This window comes from Chenopodium quinoa, unplaced genomic scaffold (assembly GCF_001683475.1).
Source record: "Chenopodium quinoa cultivar QQ74 unplaced genomic scaffold, ASM168347v1, whole genome shotgun sequence".
Taxonomy (NCBI): Eukaryota; Viridiplantae; Streptophyta; class Magnoliopsida; order Caryophyllales; family Amaranthaceae; genus Chenopodium; species Chenopodium quinoa.
Window position 1 is genome coordinate 4,693,262 of NW_018744626.1, and position 11,313 is coordinate 4,704,574.

General features: G+C 33.8%; 1 protein-coding gene across 1 annotated transcript; it reads left to right on the top strand.

The window, feature by feature from the left end:
* The first annotated feature begins 1,864 nt into the window (after positions 1 to 1,864).
* LOC110700742 lies at positions 1,865 to 2,941 on the top strand. The gene has a single exon (XM_021878345.1). It carries the CDS (start codon positions 1,865 to 1,867, stop codon positions 2,939 to 2,941), a length of 1,077 nt encoding a protein of 358 aa, XP_021734037.1.
* The last annotated feature ends 8,372 nt before the right edge of the window (positions 2,942 to 11,313 follow it).

The following is an 11,313-nucleotide window of genomic DNA, read 5'->3' on the forward strand; positions in this document are numbered from 1 at the left end:
TTAATTCTTCATGAGTCTTATCTTTCATTTGACTAACTTGATATTTGTTCTTTTTTGGCCTGTTCTTTTCAGCTTAATTTCAGTCCAGCTCCGTTAAATTCCAATTAGTTCAACTTCAATCAGTTCATTTTAGCTCCTAATTTTCTTCTCTCATAAACAGTTCATTCAACTTCAGTTCACCTCAATTCAGTATATCAGAACAGACCCTTAGTCATTTTATTTTATTTTTCTTTTTCAGTTGAATGGTATCACCAAACTTGCATGCAATGAGTGTTACCTTGTTGAAGGATGATATGATACCAACACATCAATAGTTCAACACATTTTACTCAGCTTATTTTTCGTCTTATTTTAGTTGTATGAAGGATCTTTCCTAGCAATTTCACTTGCTCGCTTTTATCTTGTAGTTATAGTGTGATACGTAGAAAAACTCTGCAGGGTATTGTACGTAAGTTTCGTGAGTGGTGACACTAAAATGTACTTCGTATACAATACATAGATAGTATAAAGTATTAGGAAAATAACGTATGAAATCAATGATGGTTTGAATAAACTAGTAGCAGATTGGGTCTATATCTGCGACTTTCTTATAATAAGCTTTTGCTTTTGCAAAACCTTTATGGTAATTAAGCAACGGAGGGAGTGTACGTAATAACTAACTCCATTGGAATTAGGGTCTGTTCTGATTTAATGAATTGAACTGAACTGATTGGAGCTGAACAAAAACTTTTATGAGAGAAGAAAATTAGGAACTGAACTGAATTGAAATAAGTTGAAGAGAACATGACCTACTAGACAAAAATAAAAATAAAAATTAAGATTAGACTATTTTTTAGTTACGATTTCTTGTTGCCAATTACATTTAACTCTACCTTAATAAAATTAAAACTAACAAGGGTTTTAGGCTTTTAGCTAGGATTGTTGCTCCCAAAATCAAACTTAGAAGTCGTTGCTTTCTAAGACTTTACTTCAATTTTCCATCATTAAGTACAATACAACCCTCTTTCATTTCGTACACGCATCAAAATACGGTATATATGGCCGTATATTATTATTCTTCGTAGGCAAAATAATTAATTATGATGATTATTCATACCATCTCTATAATTATTTCAAGTTTTTCTTACCTTAACATGTTTTTTGGTTAACTCAACTTATTTTTAGCAAAGTTTCAGCTTTTCGATTTCTGATTGATAAGGTTTCCGACCGTTTGTCTCACTTTGCTTCCCTCCACCTTACTGCAGCAGCAAAGTTGGTTATCATTAACTCAGTGTTGGTGTCTTCATTTAATCATGTCTTGTCCGTCTTTAAGGTGCCAGTCTCGATCTGTTGCTATATTGATAATCTGTTGGCTCGGTTCTAGAAGAGGTCTTCTTCTTCTTCGAAAGGTATAGCGTTTCGTTCAGCCTCGCTCCTGTACCTTCCGAAAGGTTTAGGAGGGTTGGGTCTCCGTAGTTCAGCCTTGGTTAATGAGGCTTTACTTGCCCGTCAGCGTTGGAGCCTTTTCCAACATCCCCAACTTCTTATGTCAAGAGTTTTACAAGCCAAGTATCCTTTTCTTCGTTCTCTTGGCTCCGTTAACTTTTCCCGGTCATCTTGGGGGTGTCGGGGCCTGCTGGAAGGCCAATCTGTTTTGGGAAAGGGTTTAGTTTGGAAAGTTGGTTCAGGTTCCCAGGTTAGAACCCTTGACGATGATTGGGTTCCTTGAGGTTTGTCTGTTAAACCTTCAGATTCGGATGTACCGACTCACATTTCTTCTTTTATTATTTTGCGTTCTGGCGTGTGGGACTCATCTAAGATACATCGACTCTTTGATAGTCAGACAGCCCAGTGCATTCTAGCGCTTGAAAGGCCACATTGAGCCATGGATGATTTTGTTTATTGGAAATTAACTAGGGATGGTGGTTTCTCTACTAAATCGGCCTACTCTCTCCTGGTTCGACAGTCCGTCGTTTCGATTGTCAGCACTCCAGCTCCTGATCAATGGTGGAAATCCTTTTGGGGTCTTCCCCTTCTCCCTCGCTTTAAGTTGTTTTGTTGGAAGCTGCTTCATGATGCCCTACCTTTATTGGCCACTTTATTTTCCAAGGGTCTTCCAGTGGATCCGGTCTGTACTTTCTGTTGTCTGGATCTTGAGACGACATCTCATCTTTTCAGAGACTGTCCTTTTATTCGTATCCTTTGGAACTCGACTCTCCTTTCACTGAATGGTACCTTACCGGAGTCTACGTCATTTACTGAATGGGTGGTGTCTGTGGTCTCGTACTTTAGGAGGTCCAAGGATTTGGTTAGTCTGACATCCTTCGTTTCTCTCCTGTGGGCCATCTGGATTGTTCGGAATGGTTGTGTTTTCAGGCAGGCAATTTGGTCCCCCTCTTTATTCCATCATCTTTCTCAAGATTGGACAGATAGAGTTGTTCAAGCGCAAGAGTTCCATCGTCACCTTACATCCTTGGCAAGGAGTTCTCCTAATCCGTGTCAAGAGTTGGTGCCTTTGTGTCTGCAGGGGAAGCTCTCGGATCCCCTCGATCATTGTCTTGTTTTTTATGGAGCATGGCTTAGTCATGACAATTGCACAGGCACAGGTTGGATTGTCAGAGGGGTCACCTCGGATACAATACTTGGAGGTGGGGCACGAGTCTGTCGAGTTTCTAATGCTCTTCAGGCGGAATTACAGGCCTGCTTGTGGGGCCTTAGGTTGGCCTTGCGTAGGGGTTTTCTTAGTCTCCTCATTTACAAAGATTGTGCCCCTCTAGTTTCCTTGTTTCGGCTTTCTGGTACCTTTGATATTTCCTGTTTGTGGTTGCTTCGCGAGATTCAAGAACTCCTTCCCCAGTTTTCAGTCTGTCATCTTTGTAAGGTACCTCGGAATTGGGTTGCTCCTGCGCACTGGTTGGCTGTTGGAGCTCGTGATCGACGCTTCCTTTGTTGGTCTTTTTAATTGTAGTTGTCGTTTTGTCTGTTTTGTTAGTGATCTTTGTCAAAAAAAAAAAAAATTATTTTTAGCAAAAAATAAATAAAATTACTAATGACGAAATTTAATCATATAAATAGAAAAGAGCCTTACTCTCAAAGAACTCAAAAATAAAAATGATACTCCGTACGTGTCATTCGTATCGTAAATGACGGAGTTAATGATGGACTAATCTTGCACTTATGCACAAACCCCCCTCATCAAGCAATAAACATTCAATTATCATAAGATCTGCAGATTGAGTTATGACACGTGTCTGCATTATAGTTAAGCACCAGTGATTAAACATTTTGATTAAACATTCTCTTAGATGGTTTCAATCGATGCCAGATATTCAGCTTCATTAGTAAGTAATTTGTATATTTATTAAACATTTTTTTTATTTAGTTATTATTTCAAGTAAAGAATTGAAGTTTGTACTTTGTAGTAGTAATACTTTGCATGTGCTCACTCCGTTATGTTCTACTCACCTAATACATTTTTCATTCATGAAGTTTTCATTGAACTGAAAAAATAATAATTAAAATTGAATTTTGCTAATAATAATTGAATATTAATTATTGAAATTAAATTTAAATGATTGAAAAATTGAAACTGATATTTACCTAATTATTCTAGGAGTTCTCAATTTTAGAATATAAATTAAAAAACATCATCATCAAAGAGAGATTTTGTTGAATAATCTATAGTAAATTAATTAGTAATACATGTTTTTAAAATATCTAATTTTACTAAGAGTATTACTTAATTAAATTAAAGGTATTTTTGTCAATAAGAATATAGTACGTATAAAGATATCGTCGAATATGGCTTGAATTTTTTAAATCCGAAAAAACATAATTTGATTATATTATTATTATTATTATTATTATTACTATTATTATTAGTATTATCTCAAAAACAAAAGTCATACAACCTACAATAAATTAGTGGGAAGCCGAGATACAATCTGGGCCCCCACTCCTCTAGCTATTGCAAATCCTACCTTAGTGAAGATATGAGCTGCAGCACGAGCCCCAATGTCTTGCGTCGTCGAGAACCTCTGAATCCGCTTTAGTAACGCAACAACCTCTTTCTCTAATTCCCCAAGCGAAGAAAAGGAGAAGGGAATGAAACCATATCCAATCGCCTGACATCGAGCTTCATACTTAACCCACTTCCGATGAGCTGCATCAGCCACAACCCGCCCAGGAATGAAGTCAGATAGCCCTGATTGTGTCAAAGGAGAAGACCCTGTCAAATCAACACAGACATCGCGACCACGATTCATGAATAAAGTAACACATCCGCGGGTCTGAGGGCCTCGTCGTTCCCTCAGGCCAACCCAATGTCAACCTCTTTTCTCGTTGAAATCCCAGAACGATATCAAACATCAACAAGGGTATCCCGAACAACATTATGCCAATGTTTAATACCCACAATACCAGCACAAGACACCACGTGATCACCGAAAATATCTCCAGCAAAAACCCTCGAACAAGCAGAGCACAACGTCGAGATAGAGAACAATGGAACACACAACCGATAGGACAACACACAACGATAAGTCTTGGCGTTCATCGTTTGACCCAACCCTGAAATAGGAACCGCCCGAAGCCAAGCAGAGGTGTGATCACCCTGCTGTGATTTCCATAATGCTGATTGTCGAGGAGTTAAAGAATAAGCAGATTCTGCAGAAGCGGTAACCTTTGTGAATTATTATTATTATTATTATTATTATTATTATTATTATAAAAAAAACAAAACGTACAGAGTCAATCAATTTACAAGAAATTGGTAGGGAGCCGAGATACAATCTGGGCCCCCACCCCTCTAGCTATAGCGAACCCGATCATGCTGAAGATGTGAGCAGCTGCACGAGCACCAATATCCTGAGTCTTAGCGAACGCCTGAACCCGCTTCAGCAACGCAATAGCATCCTTCTCTAATTCCCCCAACGAAGAAAAGGAGAAAGGAAGAAAACCATAGCCAATAGCCCTGCAACGCGCCCCATACTTATTATTATTAATAATAATATTATTATGAAATAGGGTAAATATATGAAGAGATCGAGATGGAGTAATAAATGAGTGCGTGTAAGAAAAAATTAACTAAATTACGGTTAAAATATAGGTAACAATAAATCTAACAACCGAAGTTGGTAGAGTGTACAACAAAAGTGAAACTCGTAGAAATGAAAAGTGGGTAAAATAAAAAAGATATGAAAAGTGGGTAAAATAAAAAAGATTGAAGGTGTACATATTATATTAAGCATATGTACGAGGAAACAATATATTCATATTTAAACTCATCATGTATGTGAATCATTAATTATTGAAACGTAAATAAGCAGAGTATATTCCTAATTCATCGGCCAGCAATTTCTTGGTTGCAATAATAAAATTCCAGGCTATCCGACCAGCAACAACTTGCAAGTGCCACTTTAAATGGTTGACTTCAAGATTCCTATGCATGCTAGATTTGCTTCACAAAAGGACTACCCTTTTCAGAATTGTCCTTGAAAACTTGGGAAACCACCCTTTAATTTGCATCTAATTTATTGCATATATGCTTATATATGTAATCTTTGTAACATTAGAGCTCCTAATAAGGTAGTTTTGACACTATGAATAGTTTAACGAACTAATTATTTTGTGATAATTTATTATTTATATTTATTGAGCACATATTTTTTGGTGTGTTAATGGTACGAGTAATTACATTATTTTGTGATAATGTCTGAATTATATTCATGTGATGGCAGAGAATGTAAATTACTAGATACAAATACGGAGTATATTTTTAAAAAAGAAAAATATTATAATACTAATATCAAATACTCCGTATATATATAATTTAACTAGGTTTCAGCCGACACTCCCATCTTGTATTTGTAGTTCATTGGTAACTTTTGTAATTTGTATTACAATTTTGTAGCCTATACTCTATAGGCTTTGTATTCTTGATTAAATGACACTTTGAAATCTTGTTTTTAAGTAATTAATGTCTTTATTCCCTGAGTTGTGATATAAGTGGGTTTTTAATAGTTCATATCTATTTGTTTCGTCTGAATTTATTTTAAATGAAATAAGTCAAAATAAATTAAACAATAACACTAATAACTCGAAAATAACATAGATCCTAACTATTATGATGATCTCTACTATTCTCCCTACATGCCAAATCAATTATACGTGATAGGTTCCAATTCAATCCACTCATTAATTGTCTATGTAATTAGTAATTACTAGATAGATCTCCAATAACACCACGTCTTCAAGAAAATTTTATGATTAAGGGTGTCACGCCGCATAATATATTACACGAGCCTACCAAACTCCAACTAATCCGATAACGATGCAAGAAATTTAAACGTTGACAATGTTGCATCGACCCCATACCTTAAGCTAAGGCTATCCGTTAAGCCGTTAGCTAGTTGGTTGTTAAGTTCATTCCCATTTAAGACTCTCTATGACAAAAGAATATTCTTCGATTCTATGTTTGGTATTAGTTTATGCCATATGCAATCTATTTATATACTACGTATTTAACGCGTAATTGTACGATTGTATATTTGTTAACTTCTTTTACCTTTTTTTGTTGGTTTATTTTTTTCATTTTTTATTCAAGTGACACCAATAATTACGGGGTATGTCAAAATATAATGGTTTTGCAAGTTGCTAACCGTTTTGGGTTCTCTTTCATACTCTTCTGTCTTATCACGTGAGATCTAATGTTTTGTGCTGAAAAAAAAAATGTTTTAATAATCTGTACGATAGTATAAAGTAGGAATGGATTTGATGAACTGAAAAGGAGAGATAGTGTTTAATCATACGTACTAATTAACATTATTAGTGCATGCGTCAATAACGCGTTTAATTAATTAGCTAATTAATCTGATTAAATTTTCGTCCATACATCGTATATATGTACCATATACAAAAACTTTAAGAATATTTTAAGATTAATGTATAAAAGGCTATAGGTTTTAATGACCACACAGTGGAGAGTTGCGTGGGTGAATTGATGTAGAGAGTACGGATTAAGCCTTATAAACCTTAATTTAACTCTTAAAATAGGCCCCAACTAATAACTCTAAATCATACATAAATTTAGAGTTTATGATTTGGTAATACCTTCAAAACGAACTAAACCCTAACCCAATTATAAATAAATTTGATAAAAATACAATACAACACTATTTTATTTTTTTATATAGGGACTTTGAATTTCTTCTGTCCTTGGTAATTGATTAGGAAAAAACATCGTCATTTAACCTTAGCTATAATATATTGGGATCTTTTCATCCTCTACTTCGTTTTGTACTTATACTATAAGGTATATTGTACGCCCAAGCACAACTATATTGAAACCAGACTCGTTGACATTGCACATTTGCAATTTAAAGCTATAATTATTAGTGACAATTTTGCAACTACTTATCTTAATTTATGTATTTCAAGTGATTATGCAAAAGCGTCAAATATTGCGATTGTTGGTTCAAAATTTGTGAGTATGAGTGTAGTTTCTATAAATAATCTAATATCTATTTCTTCTATCACCTAGTTTTAGAAGATATATAAACTTTATGGCTTGGTATAAGCTTAAATTTGCTCTAACTCCCACATCCCCACCCCTACACACACCTTTACATTCCCAAACAAGTGGTTTAGAAATTAATTTGCTTGGCTTAGTATGGATCATATTAAGGCATGATTAAGTATTAGGTTTATGTGGGTCTATAAGAAAAATTTCATCAAGAGGATCAATTTCTTTTTCTTAATAATACTGGTAATTAAGCGTGTAATAAGGGTATTTTGGGTACATCAAGATGTCCTAGAGTCTATGTCCAATTGTCCAAAAGTCAGAGGGCTCCGCCTTGCAAAGGTATGCCCGAGAACTCCGCCTTGATGTCTGAGAGCTCGGCTTGCAAGAAAGAGAACGCTAGCTGCCCCGGGGGTGTGATTCGAGAAAGCCCCTCCGATGCTTAAATCGGCGAATCACACTTTAAGACAGAGAAAGTAGAGAGAGTACTTTTTAGAGAGTGAAAGTGGAGAGAGAATGGGAGAGAATTAGAAAAGGTTACCATCATTAATGATTGGAAAGCTATTTATAGTTGTACTTTCAAGTGGCAAAATAGTACTTAGTTGGGCAGATTAGGGGCAAATTCATAATTTGTAATGATTAGTGATGGGCTGGATGGATCATGGAGGGGTAATTTTATTATTTTAGGTGACTGGACTTAGGACATGGACTAGGTCCAAACAGATTGAAATAATAACTACTCGTATAAGATAAAGAGCACGATAGACTGCAACTTTGGTGGGTCGAACCTTAAGCCTAATTTGACATATATTACATGTATGACCTTAAACTCAGAGACAACTAACTAAGTGATAAACCCTACCCCAAACTTAATGTGAAATAAATCTCTCAAATAGTCCAATAGTTATGAGATGAAACCCAAATATATTAGAAATACAATAAAATTCTCCCATAAGACTTTAAATCAATAAATCCCTTTACTAGTAACTAATTAATAAAACCATCATTGACCTTTAATGATTGTGATAAATTTGTCACAAAAAAAAAAAAAAAAAAAAAAAATAAAAATAAAAAAATTGTGATAAAGCTCTTCAATTTCTACACCTCTACTACTCCTAAATTTTTCCGATGGTAATGTCACAATACAATAATTACTCACCAAAAATATGATTACCCACCTCAACATTTCTCATTTTAAATACATACTCAATATATAGAATTCACATACGAATAAATTAAAAGATATTAGTAACATTACTTAGAGATAAAGTCAGCCAAACATACTCCCTTCGTTTCATAATAATGTTTATGTTTACGTAAATCGATGTAAAATTTTTACCTATCTTTGACCGCAAATATCTTTATATCACATTAGCAAAAATTATAAAAGTTAGATATTAATAATGTACTCATCAAACTAGATCTCACATGACTATATTTGTTCTTATAGATTGAAAGAAATTTAGAAGATTTTCTCTTATTTTTTAAAAAGTCAAAGTAACTAAAAACAGAGGGAGCATTACTGTAAAACACAATTTCGCGAATACATGCTAGACAAGTAGCATGGGACAACAAATATGGCCCAAGTTGAAAGGTGCAAAAACAACCAAAAGAAGAGCATAATTAGATGATTTTAGTTACAAAAGATGAGGTCATAAAAGTAGGGTGAGACCAATGAGAAGAGAGTGTTTGACATAATAATGTTAGGTCTTTATAACGGTTATTATTGGTTTATGAGGACTTTGCTGTTTTCAGAGTTTTATTAGTGTCATCATTTTTTTTGGCTTTGGTTAGTGGGCCTAACGAATGCGACGTTGGGCCGTCTTGTATTTGCTGGCCCACGTGCTCTAGAAGACTTTTTTTTTTAATTATATATATTTGTATTTTATTTTATTTTCTATTTAAGTACTGAAGTTGATTATAGGCTTATAGCTGAGTAGTTGCCAATGTGAAATGATTGTGACATCAACACACGCTCTGCTGCTGTAATTTAAGATAAAGATTTAACAATGGTTAGTTATGTGTTATCATTTGTCAATTGTCACACTTGCACATTTCATTTGCTAATTGATCCTCCTTTTCTTTAGGGTTACGATGAGGACGTTAACACTTATATTACATTCGTCTGATTTTGTTAATTTTAAATTCACTAATTTGAGTATTCAACTAAACTTTATTAAATTTACTCGACTTTATGCTTAATTATAAATTGAACTTATATGATAGTACTTCTTAAAACAATTATACCAGTTAGTGCTACAAAGTTACAAACCTTCTTATGAATGGGGAAAATATGAGGGGTTTTGAAAATTAATTTCTGACACAGTACATGTTTTCTTTTTTATTGGTTGAGAAAAGATGGGTTGTACTACCCATTATATGCAATTGGATATTAATTACCGACTCCATATATGTTTATTAGAATTTATTTGAACTTATATGTTTTGAACCCATTCTCATTTAATATTTAACATATGTTTTGAACCCATTCTCATTTAATATTTAACATCATCGATCTAAACTTATTTTTATTATTATATGCGTAAACAAAGCAAGCAAAATGAACCTTAAATAGTTAATCAATACCAAGATCTCACAATTAGAAATTGGGCTATTATGAGGAAATTACACATCTTGGTTGTGGGGTCATTTTTAAGATTTAGGGTAGAATTTTCTAACAAAACACACGTTAGGGTCATTTAATTTTTGCTTTTAGGCTAGCTCTACCCAAATTATTGGCTCATTTTCATTCTATACTTGGAGGTAGAAAATTTAGTCCAAAAATGGCCATGGTGACTTTTAGTCAAAATTTGACGTGACTTATGATTAATTGTAGATAGGTGATAGTGTTGTTACTAATAATCTACAATAGGGATTTAATATCAGAATTATACATCAAACATAACATCCTCAAAATATATGAATTTCTGGTGTATATGGTATTCTTAATGAAATTATTTATCTCATTTTTATCCTTTAATTACGTACTTAGGTAGTACCCCTGGCTTTATGATTGTTAGCCTATTAAATGACTACGACTTTTGTCAAAATCTAACATGACTCATTATTAGCTGTAAATAAATGATGGCGTTGCTGCAAATGTAATTTGATCTCAAAAATAGTACATTTACCATTTGTATTACCAACTATGGTACGCAATATCATTAGAATTATGAATATCTTGAATATATGACGTTCTTAATGAAATCAAATGAACACACGCATGTTTTGTTAATCTAGACTTAAAATTTTAACTTATCTGATATATGGACATTCTATATCTTAAACTTTAATCACTCTTACCTCATTCACACAATCTTTTCCTCATAATTCGGTGTGTAACTTAGAGCTGAGTCAATCTAGTATTTTATCACAAAAATCAATGTCTTAAGAATACACTATTATTGTTGATAATTGACTAAAGAGAAGAGAGTACGAATAGTGCTCTGATGCTCTCATATCCCGCCGTCATGCGATGTGTAGCGACACATTATTTCGAATAAACCACCTTCTAAAAATCCTATTTGTAAATACTTCAATTCGTATTTGTTAAAAAAAAAAGTAAAAATAAAATACAAGTTGATATTTGTACGGAGTATAATATAAGATCAAAGATGTGACGTTTAAGTATAAAAGTAGTGTGCGTGTTGCTAAGAAAGTAAACTACTCTGTAATTCATTACGTTGAATTCTTTAATCTAGCGTTATCGTACGGATTAAATACAAATTACTTCCTCCGTTACGTATTACTCGCAACAAGTGGTATTATTTGTGGATTTTGTGAGACATAAAATATTCTTTTGTTGCGAGTAATAT